Here is a 15,509-nt window from a genome sequence, read left to right as displayed (position 1 = left end):
TCTATTATATTGTCCCCGTGACAGAATAGTGGCGACGATGCCGCAGAACGTTACCCAGTTCTGCAGAAAGTTTTTTCCTTTGGGAAGTAAAAAAGTTTGCTTTTCTTTTCTGCAGAAATTTTCTATCTTTTCATGCAATTTTATTACTACTGATTTTCATATAGCTTTTAAAAACCTATATTATTTATTACAACAACTGAATCTCGAAATAAAAACACGCATTTAGTAAACTCTTTTTGAAGAGTCCAATTTGTGTCATTTTGCCGTCGATCTCTTTTTCGGTAGTTACTGCTACAGATTTCACGATTTAGTTTTATTTTTTAAATGTGATGATGAATTACAAAATGTGAAAAAGGAAATAATTAGTGTATCATCATCTTCCTACAAAATGTGAGAATATCACCCATAATATTAGAATTAAAAAAAATAATTACATATTCAATTAAAATTTTTTTTTTTATTTGATCTGATTTATTTATTTTTTGAAATTAAGGCTTCTGTTATTCTAAATGAGTAACATATATGTTTGTTATTTTTTAAAAGTATCTTGCAGAAAAATATTAGAGAAATATGTTACAGAAAGCTCAAAAAAAGTCTGCCACAGGGAATATTGTTATTGTTTGCACTCAGTTCCACATTCTCTTTTAATGAAGGATGATAGCATTATGAAGCAAAAATATTGAGAAATTTTAATTAAAAATCGAAGCCAAAATTCAATAAAGTACATACTTGTGACAAACTCTTTGGTTCAACAGCAGTGATGATGACTGGTGCATCTCCACGCACACTGAAGCCGAAATTCGTCTCTTCATTCCTCTGCAATTTTATTTGTCTGGCAGCTGTCCATTGACGGCGAGCACAAAATACTTTTAGTGGTCCCTTAAAACAAAACAACAAAATTATTTCTATGAATTACTCCACGAATTTTATTCCATGAATTATTTATTTGTTAGAAAACAGATGAATAATTCATGGCTTGAAAGTTAAAGGCAACACCAGTAAACAGCCATTACTCTCAGGCATTGCTTGTTCTCCCGTCGGTTGAGTTTAAAAGTCCTTATGAAAAAGACACCGTCTTCAAAAGAAATATAATTACAACCTTAAGGAATCTAGTTTGATTTTTTCCTCTTTTTTTCTGCAAAAGAAAAAAATTATTAAAAACATAAAGGTGATGTTTGTTTCTTTATGGGTTTTCTATAGAGTTTGTCTAAATTAGAACTTCCCTAGCCATTTGCCTGGATCTGTGGCGGTGCCTACGGTAACAAAGTATATTTCAAGTAGGGATGTGGGTTCATTGTTTAGGACAGGATTTGGCTCCAGAATCTTTTCCTTCGGTCTTTTGTGTTAGCCCTAAAGTGAAGAGAATCTACCCTTCCTGAAATGAGCTATTCTTGCTTCCATAACAGCAGACAGCCTCAGACTTCATGGTGGGGGAGTTCTTACAATAGACAAACTATACTGGCACTTTACCCCCGACTTCCTCTCGAGGCATTTTTTTTTCCAGAAATTCCTGAGGGTCAAGTGTTTTGTTTGTGTCCATATGGGATTTTATACAACACTCATGAAGTATGGGGGAAGACAGTCCACATGTGACAACACTTTTTGAGACTGACTATAACACATGCACACTCACTCTGCATTCATTAAAGAAAAGAATTTTAAAAACGTTACATCATTAAGCGTTAAAGAATTTCGGAAAAACATCTTAATCTCTTAAGTTTTGAACTAAACCATCCCTAAAATCCATTTTTAATTTATTTGGAAGAAAAGAAGAATAGTAATAGAGTTTAAATTTTTATTTCACATTATTCTTTTATTCATTACAATCAATCAAAAATATTCTATAGTAAAATTATTTAATATCTTGAATTTACAGTTAAATTAAGTTTAGTCTAATTGGAATACAATTTATTTTAGAAGAATATAAGTGTCCAAAGCCTAAGTAGGTTACAATGATATGTAAATACACTATGAATAAATTTTGGTAAAAATCATGTAGCTGAATATATATATATANTGTGAGTTTGTTCATTTGGTAACCACATAAACTTAAAGTATTAGCATTATGTAACAGTTTTTGTGCAAAAATTTCAAGTTTTGCGCCAAATAAGCGTCATTTGCGAGAACTTTTGCTTTACTTCCTTAATTTGAAGAAATCTACAGCTGAGGTGCGTCGATTACTTGGAGAAGCATAGGGTGAGTCTGCTTTAAGTGAGAGAAGTTGTTGTGAGTAGTTTCAGAAATTTAAAAAATGGCGAGCGAGCTTGACGTGAAAGACAAAGAACACAGTGGAAGGCCGAAATTGCACGAAGACAAGGAATTGGAAGAAGATTCGTCCCAAAAGCAAAAAGAGCTTGCTCTTACATTACGAGTGACTCAGCAAGCAATTTCACATAGTTTAAAATTGTTGGAAATGATTCAAAAACAAGGGAAGTTGGGTTCCATACGAACTGAAGCCAAGGGACATTGAACGTCGATTTCGCTTGAAAATTGACTTTGCTATATTGAAACATTTCAACGGGAGGTAAAACACCACCCGCTGTATTCGCCAGACCTTGCCCCTTCAGATTATCACCTATTCTGGTTGATGGCACATGGTCTGACTGAGCAGAAATTTACTTCATTGGAAGAAATCAAGGAATGGGTCGATTCGTGAATATCCTCAAAAGATGGGAAAATTTAGTGTCTAATAATAGAGAATACTTTGAATAAAAGAAAAAATATTAATTTTTAAAAAAAATTGTTTGACTTACCAAGTCTTGAAAAAGATCTTTTACACTATATTCATTGAATTCAGGTGGCATTAAAGTAAGCTGGTATTTGGTGGCAGCTAGCAAAATAAAGAAAAGCTTTAAAACTCTTTTATAAAATGAACTGCATACACAGATGAACTTTTTTCTATCATTGTATATTGTTTAATATAAAAAAAAATTTGACTGAAAGTAATATCATCACAAAATATCGTAGCATCTATATGCAGGGTATCTGCTACATTTTAGATTTTCAAATTCATGACTTTCAATGAATAAATCCAAGAATTTTTCATTACTTACTATTTTCTCCGACAAAAACACAACAATAAATTTAAAAAAGCGTTATAATAACATTAATTGAAGTGATGAGTATCACCAAAACTGCTATACTCTGCATCTTCATATTTATAGATTTTAAACTTAAAAAACAAAGTAAAGAGTTGAAGTAACAAAATAGTTAAAAAAAATACAAAATCAAATCACTAAATACATTAGTTATTTAAACCTGTAGTGCTGTAAAAACTACATTACCATGTAGTTATTTAGACCTGTTTTATTTCTTCTTAAAAGTGTAATATAAAAAGCCGAAACAAGAATTTTAAATTGATAAAATAAAAAATAATAAATAAATAAATAAAAATTCTGAAATCACAGAAGTTTAAAAGATAATTCACTCGAGAAATGATGTTCTTTCTTTCATTTCTTGAAAGGACATCATAATTTTCAAAGATCAGAATAAAAACATTTTATATTTTAATAAAATATGACTATGAGTGAGGATTTTGTTACAAATTCAGATATTTGGAACATTGGGATACTGAAATTGAGAGGGGGGTAAATACCATTTTAAAAATTAGATTTTTCTGCAACCTAAATCCATGACTTTCCATGATTTAAAAAAAAAAAAAAAATCATGACATATCAGGACTTTTCAGGTGTGCAGATAACCTGTTTATACATATGAACTGCATACACACATGAATATTTTCAGTCATTGGATACTGTTTAATATAAAATAATTTAACTGAAAATAATATTGCAACATCATCTGTAGCAGAATTTTTTCAGACTTCCTGCAACAAACCACTCTAGCACTAGCATCTTTTTGCAAAATACTTTTAATAATAACAGCTATGCATGTAACTAAATTTAAGTAACGGAAAAGTTGTGTTTATAAAAAAAACTATTTGAATCAAACAAAATTGTATATAATGTTTTAAATTAAACATGTATTATTATTTTTTTTATTCTAGTATTATGGACAACATTCTCGCATTTTGTTGGAGGAAATACGCACTTATTATTTCATTTTTTGCATCATTACAAAAAAAATTATTATTATAATGAAAGGGTCACAGTAAAGGGGGGGGGGCGAGCTTAAGAGTGAAATTTGATCATGCATGAAAATTCATGAGAGCTACATGAAAATTGATCACCAGATTAAAAAAATGTCTTTTAGTTTTATGAAGTGTATGCTTGATGCAGGTTCTTTAAAATTAAAAAAGTACTTTCTATACAAAGAATAAAAAATCTCAAATTAACAGTCTCTTTCTTAACACTGCATCCAGGACTATAAATATAAATTACTTTTTTAAATCAAATTCAATATTAATTATCAAATTAATTAACAGTCTGTTTCTTATTACTGCATCTAGGACTATGAGTATAAATTACATTTTTAAATCAAATAAATTAGGGTAAATATGCGGCAAATACCTTCTATGGGTGGTGCGTCTAAAATCTCCTGAAAATCGTCTTCTTGTTCACATTTGGCGTACCTGTCGAGGGATGTGTCATGAGCTATTCGCAGGCGCTCTTGTAAATTATCTATCTGTCTCAGCTGGCGACACATTCTATGGAGGCGCAATGCTTCTTCGTGAAGTAATAATGAGGCCCTCAGGTGTGCTTTACCTGCAAGAAATAAATATAATGGTATAGGCCTTGTCGCAATAATAGGCTGAGCAATGGCTGGGTCATCAATGGAGAAGCCCCAAAAATAGCGCCATGGGAATCGTCACCTTTAAAAACCCCTGAGGCAGACCCTCTACTAGATAGCTCAACGAAATGACCTGAAAAGCCTAAAACTTAGAAATTGGAAGGGAGTTGCCATGGATAGAGGCACTGGCGTTTGTCAGCTGTTGAGGCAGCCAAGGTCTGAAAGGGGCTGTTGTGCTGACAAAGAAGAAAGTATACCCTGTCAGACTATGAATTTCAAGGAACAAGGTTCGAGTAAGAAGTCGCAAGTACAAAAACCACTGGAAGAGGGAGAAAGGCTTAATTGATTCAGAAAGGGGAAGTTTAAGTTTTCAAGCTCTGAATAAAGGATGTTTTTTTCCCTCCTTTTTTGTGAACTTTTTTATATCTTTATATAAAGTTTATTTCAAACATCGAAAAATATTTGAATGATAAATTTACATATTAATTGCAAGTATTTATGTATTACTTTTAGTATTTACCTAAGTATTTACTAATTAATTTCGTTTACTTTCACCCTCATTATGCAAATGTTTATGATTAGACATTAAATATATGAACCAATAAGGATCAACGTACTAAACTAATTTTTACCGAATTTATTTGAAGTAAGATCCTGCAAGATTCAAGACTTGATTAAAAATAAGATATATTGGTGAAATGACACATACAAATGATTCAATTTTCAGCAAGTTACTTGGAATTCTAAAAGTTTATTTAATTAGTAAGCCGCTGGAGAAAGCCAATATCTATTTCTATACACATATCCAACAACACTGCATATTTTATTTCATAATTAAATGGTTCACAAAATAAGTGTACATAATATTCTAATTTCAATCAAGCATTTTAAATTGACACATCTCAATGCAAAAGTAATTACCTAATTGTCTTCTTTCTTCTTGAGATCTTGGCACTTGGACATCCATATATGTTATGTTGTTGCTTGTATCTTTTGAATGGACATACTCTAGCATAGCCTCAACATCTTTGTTTATCTCACCTGGAAATCAAACATTCATTTCGTAATTCATTAAACACTTTTTAATGCAACATATGAGGATTCGTGTAAATGTGGAGTGTGTGAAATAAAATAGAATCGCCACATAAAACAAATACTGAAATGCTGTATAAAAATTTTGTGTCTCATTATAATATCAATGAAAAGTTTCGTGATTTTAAAAACAATCATTATTTTAAAACATCTTTTTTTACAATCAATGTATTAAAAAAAAACTAGACATAGCTGCCAACATGCATAGGAAAAATATTACATTACATTAATTATAAATGTATAGGGATGCTAAATATTTTACACATAGGGAATTTATATAGTTATCAAAACAGAAAAAAAAAGCAATATTTTTCAGTTATGATTGACATTAAACATACTTGAAATGTTATGCATTAAGTTTACTCATAATTTCAAATATTAATAGGCATTTAATTCATCAAAGATAGTTAAAAGATTTTTTTTAAATTTAAAAAGAGAGTTCTGAATTAAAAAATAAACTGAACATTTTAGAACAAAAAAAGTTTTAAACTGATTTCCAGAAATGAGATTTGCTTCATTGTGTATCAGTAATACTTATTTAAATATTTAACCAATAATCTGTATAAAAATTATATTTCAAGAGGGAATTTTTTTTGGAAACTTACTCACAATTTTAGGGAATTTTGTAAAATGTACAAAAACCAGGAGAATTTTAATTAAACCAAGAGAAACTAGCAATATCCAGTAGTCTACTGGAAAATGTAGTAGAGTTAGCAGCTATGAATATTGTACTTGAAAAAGAACTCTGGAAAAAAGGTGGTTGCTGGCGTGTCCAGCTCAAAATTTTTCAGTTACCAAAGAGCTATGTCACTTCAAAAGAAAAATATCACAGCCATGAATTTTGAAACTTTATATCGTGAGAAGTAAGAAAAAAGGTTAGTGTGAGCATAGATCTGGCTGATTAGACATTTTTACAACTCAAATGCCTGGAGATACCTCCACGTCACTGATCATGTAAAAAAAGAAAAGAAAAAAAATTACCAGTATGTTCCAATAATCCAACAGCTGCGTAGTGATGCGAAAGAGCTTTATAATGTTCTGATTTCACTTGAAGTAGACTAATCCATGAAAATGGAACATAATCCTTAACAGAACTGTTATTCATGATTTGATATACACTACCATACACAAAGGCAACCTAAAACAAGGGGAAAAGTCATAATAGCGGACAAACAGATGAACAGGGTGCACAGTGATTTGTCTTAACAAAAAATAAGCACCTTTAAGCACTAAAAAATATTTTTAAGCACTATATACATTACAAAAAAAAAGTAATTTTCAAAAACTTTACATGATCATGATAAAATAAGTAGTTTCTGACAAAGAACTCTTTCTTAATTATATTAGCCACCATAAAGAGATCGAGAGATTTTTCGGTTTGATTTCAGAGGGTGAAAAATGAAGCCTGAAATTCAGAATATCTTGCAAAATGCAGAAAAGTTGCACATGAGAGTGCATTAATCTCGCCAAACCCAGCTCAGTAGACGCATATACGTACTCGCAAGTATTTCATCAAACATGTAAAATGATTGGCGGTATCATACATTACGGACTGCTGGTACGCCAAAATGGAATGTGGTTGAATGAATTGTGAAAACATTGAATAGAAAAATATGAAAACCACGCTTTTGCATAATACGTAGCGATAATCGACACTGTAATCCCATTTTCGAAAAGGGAAAATTAAGCACTTCTTAAAAACAAGTTAGTGAAAACAGCACCTTCAAGTGCTTTTAAAAAACAAAAATAAACACCGCTGAACACTACGCATCGTGGAAGATGCAAGATTGATTATAATCAGGAAAGCTAAATATCTTCCAAAATGGAAGGATAAACCAACCTGGGAAAAAATAAGCTTCTTCCAAGCCAAAGTAGAAAAAAATGGGAGAAACACTTTAAAAACGAAATATCAAATTTCAAAATAATTTTTCCTAAACAGTTTACAATCGTAATCTAGTTTATTAGCAGCAACAACAAGAAAATAAATTTAGGACACTTTCTTAAGAAATTAAACAACTGTAGTTCTTTTCACTGCATTACACAACAAAAATACTATTAAAACCAAATTTTATAATCAGATGAAAAACTGCTCCAAGATAATCAAGTTTTATAAATATAACTAAATTAGCAAATCACATACCAAACATAATCAAACCAACAAATCATATATTGTATACAAATAACCTTGTTAATATTGTAAAATATAGTTACAAATAACATACTAATTAATGCATTTAATAAAAGTTACTAAATATTTATGTACAATTTAAAAAAAGTTGATAAATTGGTAAACTTTTAATATTTAGGACTAAAAGCTATGAGAAATGAACATTTGGAAGGAAATACAAATAACAGGGAATTAAATATAATTCTCTATTATTAGTGTTTATTGTCGTTCTATATAAGTATGCACATAACAGTGTATGAAATGCACATAGCAGTGTGAATAAGAGTGTAATTAACAGGAGAGAATTCTTTTAAATTTAGAAGATTTTAGCCATTCCAAAAAGTTGCAAACTTACAATGCACCACCATAAGTATCAATGCTTTACTAATTAACTATACCTAAATTTTCTTCACACTCAATCTCACATCAAAGAAAAAAAAGCCTCAAACCACTGTTGTCCAGCCAACCGTTATAATTTTGTTTCTGCTTATGAGTTTGTACGAAAAACATAATAAAATATAAAATTGAATAACATTCTGTTAAGATGCCTGGGAGATTATTAAATTTCATCTAAAAAGATGTAACACTTATATATTTAATTAATATAAAATTTTGTACAAATTATACGGTAATCACAAAAAAAAAAGTTTTAGTATGTCTACCACTACAAAAGTATAATTTAAGTTCACTAGTATATATAAAACACATAAACTCTATTCTATGCTGCGGCACCTTTTCATAGATGAAGGTTCAGATTGTCAATAATCCGTATCCCTACATTGGTGACCTTCGGACGTGATGTGAACACGCCTACCTTGACAGAAACGCCCACTTTGATTTGAACACGCCTACTTCAATGGATGGACCCCATTGAACAGTTGACTTGCTATTTGTGACAGCAACATTATCCACCTCCCCACGCTGTTGCCTCCCCTTGATGATAACACACAATGTTGGCTTGTATACACTTGACTGCTAATGGCAACACAGGAGCGACCATGATCATGAACTTAATACAGCTCTCACAATCAGCACTCAAAAAGTACGGTGACCTTAATACAGATCTCCCGGCTTTTTACAAAAAAAACAAAGAATCAACTCGTGGTGTCCATATATCCAATTCTATCATGGATTTAATTCTGGTGGGGGAGTACTGTAGTGTATCTACCACTACAAAAGTACAATTCCAATTCACTAAGACATATTAACTTGATTCTATGTTAGGGCACCTTTTCATAGATGAAGGTTGACATCGTCAATAACTTATATACCCAAAATAGTAATATATAAAATAGCTATTTGGAACAGCAACGAAAATAAATGCATATTTTTAAACTAAACATTTATTTGATATTTGAAAAGAAATAAATAACCTAAATAAAACAAAATTAAATAAGTAAATAAAACTCTCAGAATTGCATCTGCCCTTTGCATTTAGACACCAAACATAGTTTTGATTTGGGCAATCCTAAATATATCCTATCAACCAAAACCAGGGCTCAAAATTAACAATGGTCCGAGACCACTAAAATTCAACTTGAACTACCATAAAATCAATTATCATTGGTTCCTCGGAAAATATCCCTGTAAAACCCACAATAGAATCTAAAATTCTTTTTTTATTTATTAATTATAAGAGGATATTATTTAGCGAATATTATTTAAATTCAAATAAACTATGAATAATTTTTTTACCTGTGCGGCTTCTTGAGCAAGTTCTAAGTAGGATTGTAGTCCATGTTCTTCAGTAACTGGTGCAAGTTTCTCAAATAAACACTCCCTCGCTTGTGCCTACACAAAACCATGCTTCAGTTAGTCAATATCATACAATGCAATGATGAATGGGTTTTAAAATGCGATAGTATTTTGGATATTAAAGTGTAAAACTTTCTTTAAAAAAAAGAATTATGGGAAAAAAAAGTAAAATCATTTAATGTTCATTTACAGGGGTAATTGCGAGCCCAACTCAAAAACCCTGAAAATTTCTTGAATAAAATCATGAATGACGCATTTCAAAAAATTAATACCTGCATAAATTTAAATCATTGATATTTTCACAACATGAAATTCTAAATAAATTATATGCAGCATAATTTAAATCAATAGTTATGTATAAGTCTAATCACATTTATTATTCTACCAGAAAAAATATTCACAAATGAAAGAGATGCCAAGTATAAATTCTAGTTCTACTATTTCTAAATAAAATATGCAAGAATTTTTAGACATAAATGTGATCGATGATTTCTTGAAAATTCCGGATCACAGTTAGCCAAATATCCGGATTTTTTTCGGAGCATAATCATCTCTGCATTTATAACATTTTAAACCAAGTTATAATAAGATTTGTATATTTCCAAATTTTGATACATATTTACAATCAAATATTTGATAAATTGAAATTGTTTTATGATAGATTGAAAATATATTTATCTAATAATCATATATTTGTATACTTCCACTTTGTTTATACTTTGTATGCTTTGAGCATTTTCAAAATCAGCTCTGTTATTAACCATTATTTCAATTAGTTATGCATCATTGTTATCACAAAATTTCTTAAACAAAAGGCACTTTCATGTTGAAAGAGTGAGAAATGTTGCCATCGGTAGAGAGTTCTGCTCTACACCATTTGCAGACCATTTCGATCGCCTATTGCCATGCTTAGTAGGTAAGCTTAATCAGGGCCCAATTTAGCCTAATTTTAAATTCTTTGAGGGCCCCCTCTACCTCACTACTTCAGTAATGAGGAATTGAACTTTATAGAGGTATTTATATTTTTCACTTCATTATACATATAACACATGTATAATGAAGAAACAAGAAAATTTACTAGAACCTAAAATAGCTATAAACCCCCTCCCCATCCAATGGTCAGAGGAAATGATGCTCTGTCCATTTTATTAATTTTCTGACAATTCTATGTCCATATTGCCGAATGCAGGTTTTTGATTGTTAACTTTGTTATCTAGCTGCGAAAAATGCATATCCTTGCTGACATTATGGAGGAATTCAGCTAATTTTATGCAATTACGGTGGTTTAAGTAAACCAATCAGAAGCCTGTATTTTTGTAAACATATCACAATACGCAGGCTTTTGATTGACCAANACGGGGCAAATGTTGAAAATAATGAAAGATCCAGAAAGAAAAGTGAAATGGATTTTATTCTAATTGGCGTAATTCGAAACTTTTTCCAAAATGCGAGAAATTCGCGAATTTTGAAATTGATTTATAGAATGCGCGAATTTCTCGCGGTAATCATTTTTTAATGCGAGAAAAGAAAAAAATATGCGAGATTCTCGCGTTCTCGCGCTGTAGTGAAAACACTGAAAAATATATAACACATGTATAATGAAGAAACAAGAAAATTGACTAGAACCTAAAATAGCTATAAACCCCCTCCCCATCCAATGGTCAGAGGAAATGATGCTCTGTCCATTTTATTAATTTTCTGACAATTCTATGTCCATATTGCCGAATGCAGGTTTTTGATTGTTAACTTTGTTATCTAGCTGCGAAAAATGCATATCCTTGCTGCCATTATGGAGGAATTCAGCTAATTTTATGCAATTACGGTGGTTTAAGTAAACCAATCTGAAGCCCGTATTTTTGTAAACATATCGCAATACGTAAAAATATAGGCTTTTGATTGACCAAATTTATCCATCGTAAATGCGAGAATTTAGCTGAATTCCACCTTAGAAAGCCATGGATTTACGAAATATAGATTGTGTTCATTGGATAGATGAATGAAGAAGCTCACATAAAACTGACGGATTTTACACAGTACTGATATTTTGTTTTAAAAAAAGTTCATTAAAGAAGGGAACGTAAAATAAACTTTCTATTCGATTTGGGGCCCCCTCTGACGTGGGGGTCAGGGGCAACTTCCCCATATGCCCTTGCCTTAGTCAGGCACTGAGCTTATTGACATGTGAAATGATTTGATGCCTTTGTATGCATTTTGTTGTAATGTTCGGTTTCTAAAAATCTTCTACGTCTTTTTTATCACTTTTAAATACTTCTTATTCAAAAGAGATTAAAAGAAAATTAAAACGTAGGCCAAAACATTTCAGGTAGAAAAATCTTGTTCACGACAATGCTATTTAAATTGATGAGAATGTTTATACAGACCAGCATGAGTTGTATGAGAGTGTCCAATGTGTTAGGAGAGAGGTCCATACTGGGAGCATTGCTGAAATTGTCTCGGATGTACCGAAACATACCAGCTGCTCTCAGAAAATTATCCACTGCAGCATCTACACCTGTACTATTCACTCTGTCCTAAATACAAAAAAAAAATTGGTTTTAGGACAGTAAATAGAGATAATGTTACGGTGGTTTACAGACACAAAACTACTACTTATCAATTTAACCAGTGATCGTTTATTTTATGCATATATTGTCGAATTAATTTACATACCTCAACTATTTAAAATACTTAAATTAACAAAGCTTTAATCAAATACAAATTTATATAACAAATTAAACTAATTAAAAGGCTTTGATTAGCAACAAATAAACTAATTGGCATGGAGAGAACTTACCCATACTGATGATCATATTGGAAGTTGGTGAACCTCAAAATGACTCGGTTCTACTCTCTCTACTAATTCTGCTACTGTTTTTGTTGATCTTTTATACTAAACTTTTTGCAAGATAAAACTATTGCTAAATTCTGGAAAGGTCACACAAGAGATCAAACTTGGACTATAGACTTCTGATTAACCCTTTCCGACACGTATTTCTTAACTTTAATCAAGAGAGTTTATTTGTATTTGCTTAAGTTCTATGTACTAATGGAAGTTTCCACAGTATTTTAAATCTAATCAATTATTTTGCAATTTACGATAAATCTATTTTAAATGTTTTATTGTGATTCTGAATTAAGTGACGATAAGCGTCACAATAATAAAAAACCAAGTGCTATAAGCATAAAATAATTAACAACATAAATATTCAAAAGTAGATAGAGTATAGTTTGTCTATTCACCTCCAAGAAGTCTGAGGTCATCTGATGCTATGGAAACAAGAATAGCGCATTTAAGGGAGGGTAGCTTCTCTTTACTCTAGGCCAACACAAAGAAAAAGTTTATCTTTCTTTCGCCTACCCAAGACAAAACCTGTCCTAAGCAGTGACCCCATACCCATACTTGAAATAGTTATACCTTGTTACTATAGTCACTGCCACGGGTCCAGACGAATGGCTAGGGGAGTTCTTACTTTAGACAAACTATATACATAATGCTATGTATAATAAAACAAAACAACTTGAATAAAATACCAATAAAAATACAGAAATGGACATAAATTTTGTCCATTTCTGCACTTTTATTTGTACTTTATTCCTGTTTTTGCTTTAATGACATAATTATTGCTTGAACTAGCATCTCTTTAAACCTTTTCTCGCGTACTATAAAAAATTAAGTTATCTTATGAAGTATTTAAGGCATAATAAAATATTCCTTGCATTAAATTTTTTTTAAAAAAATGGGGGGGGGGATTTCAATTAAATGTGCTTCCAAGTAGCAACTTAATATCAATTTCTTTATCAAAAAAATTTTAAAAAAAAATTTAAATAGATAAAAACAAATATTTTAAAGTTATTTGTAACCTCATCTTGTCGAATGTAAAAAAGATTTTTTTTCTACCATATTAAAAATATATTTAGATCTGAAAAAGGTTTACTATTTCCTGAAATTTGATTAAACATCCCTTAAAATTTAAGAAACCTAGAATTACCTGCTTAGCAGCGATTTGTGTATAAAGTGAAGCAATGTTAAATAAAACACTGGCCTTTTCAAATGCTATGGTTTTCTGTGTACTGGGAACACCCGTTAAGGAATCAAACCTGGAAAAGAAATTGAGAGATAAAACAGAAAATAATGGTTCAAAATTAAAATGCCATTTTTAAGAGATCTGTTATTCACAAAATTATAATAAAGCTAGATGATGCTCCCTCCAAAAAAATTTAAAAGCATTTTATAAGGGAAATATAACATCAGTTGAACAATAGGTGGGTAAAATTGATAAAGCACTGAAGCTCAATTGATCTAATTCCTGGAAAATTGAACATATCTTTCACAAAAGAACAAGTAACATAAAAACAAAAAAATTTGAAGTCAATTCCTACTTAGGTCAACAAAGTAAAATTTTATTTTAGCTACTTTTCATTAAATAATTAAAATATTTTCTCTCATACAAAACTAAAATTAAAGAATTAAATTTAATGAATGAATTAGTATTTGATAAAACTGTATTAACATCAACTGTCATCCCCTACAAGTTCCAAAAAAAATGTATTTGAAATTGAATGGAGGAATAAAAAGTATTTTATTTAACGATTGAAAATTTGAACAAGATATAGGGAGATTGTGAATTAATAGTAGGAATTGAAAAAAGAAACTAAAAGATAAGAAAAGAAGAAGAAAGTGAGTTTAAAATTATTTATTTAATTTTAATAATCATAGAGAATGGTCAGAAAAACTACATTATTTTTGAATTTCACTACTACTACAACTACTTTGTTACAAATGTAATTAACAACACCAACTTTTTTTTAAATGTAGTGACTACAGACTACTTTGGAATTGTAGTAACCACTTCACTACTTTAAGGAGACGAAATTAGGTAAAATGTAAGGGAATAGTTAAGAAATATTTATTCATGTTTACATGAGCCAGTTTGTCATTCCATTTTTTTGTTTTGTTTTTGAATTTATTCATTTAACCTTCAACTTTTTATGCCTTCCTCGGCAGTGAATATTTAATTTAAGAAATACAAAATTATTAAATACTTGAAATTTTTTTAATGTTCTTTTATTTCTACTTAGAAATAAAGTACATCGAAAATACGTTCCCTTCCTTTGAAATAGCATCAATGTTTTGTGAGTGTACATTTGCATGTGACCAAAGTGATTAGTTATCTATTTTTGGTTATTTAAGACTAAATACACAAGTGGGCAACCTTTGTGCTAAAATACAAAACTAAGGCAAACAACGTTAAAGAGCACAAAAATATTTTTGAGCTCTTTAATGTTGTTTGCCTTAGTTTTGTATTTAAGGCTAGTTTAAATATTAGTTATAAGTGATTCTAAACACACAATTATTGTTAATGCTTGGCTGTAGTCGTAGGGTCATTTTCATTGCATCCATTGATGAACTTGTGAAGATTTGTAGCAGTCAAATTCGAAAATTAGTTGTTTTAAACCTGCCATATAGACAATGTCAATCTTCATCTATGAAAAGGTACCTTGACATAGAATCGAGTTAACATGTCTCATATACTAGTGAATTGGAATTGTATATTTATAGTGGTAGACGCACTACAGTACTCCCCCACCAGAATTACATCTGTGATAGAATTTGATGAATGGACACCACTAGTGGATTCAGTGCTATTTTGTGAGAAGCTGGGAGAGCTGAATTAAGATCACCGTACCTTTTGAGTGCTGTTAGTGAGAGCAGTATAAAGTTCACGGTTATGGTCGCTCCTGTGTTGCCATCAGCAGTCGAGTATATACAGGCCATTGTCGAATGTGCATGGAGAGAACTTACCCA

At 30.7% G+C, this 15,509-nt stretch overlaps 1 protein-coding gene across 1 annotated transcript in view; it reads right to left on the bottom strand.

Moving 5' to 3' along the window:
- LOC107441903 (GTP-Rho-binding protein rhophilin) overlaps positions 1–15,509 on the bottom strand; it is a gene marked incomplete at its 5' end in the record, with an annotated part of 66,324 nt that overhangs the window by 5,483 nt on the left and 45,332 nt on the right. Inside the window, 8 exon segments of the mRNA XM_043052325.2 lie at positions 730–879; positions 2,754–2,830; positions 4,470–4,664; positions 5,611–5,730; positions 6,763–6,919; positions 9,644–9,739; positions 12,085–12,234; positions 13,693–13,801. Of these exon segments, the coding sequence (XP_042908259.1) occupies positions 730–879; positions 2,754–2,830; positions 4,470–4,664; positions 5,611–5,730; positions 6,763–6,919; positions 9,644–9,739; positions 12,085–12,234; positions 13,693–13,801 (1,054 nt within the window).

The sequence above is a fragment of the Parasteatoda tepidariorum genome, chromosome 1 (assembly GCF_043381705.1).
Source record: "Parasteatoda tepidariorum isolate YZ-2023 chromosome 1, CAS_Ptep_4.0, whole genome shotgun sequence".
NCBI classification, from domain to species: Eukaryota; Metazoa; Arthropoda; class Arachnida; order Araneae; family Theridiidae; genus Parasteatoda; species Parasteatoda tepidariorum.
Note: the sequence above shows the minus strand (reverse complement) of the source record. Positions and strands in the feature narration are given on the sequence as shown.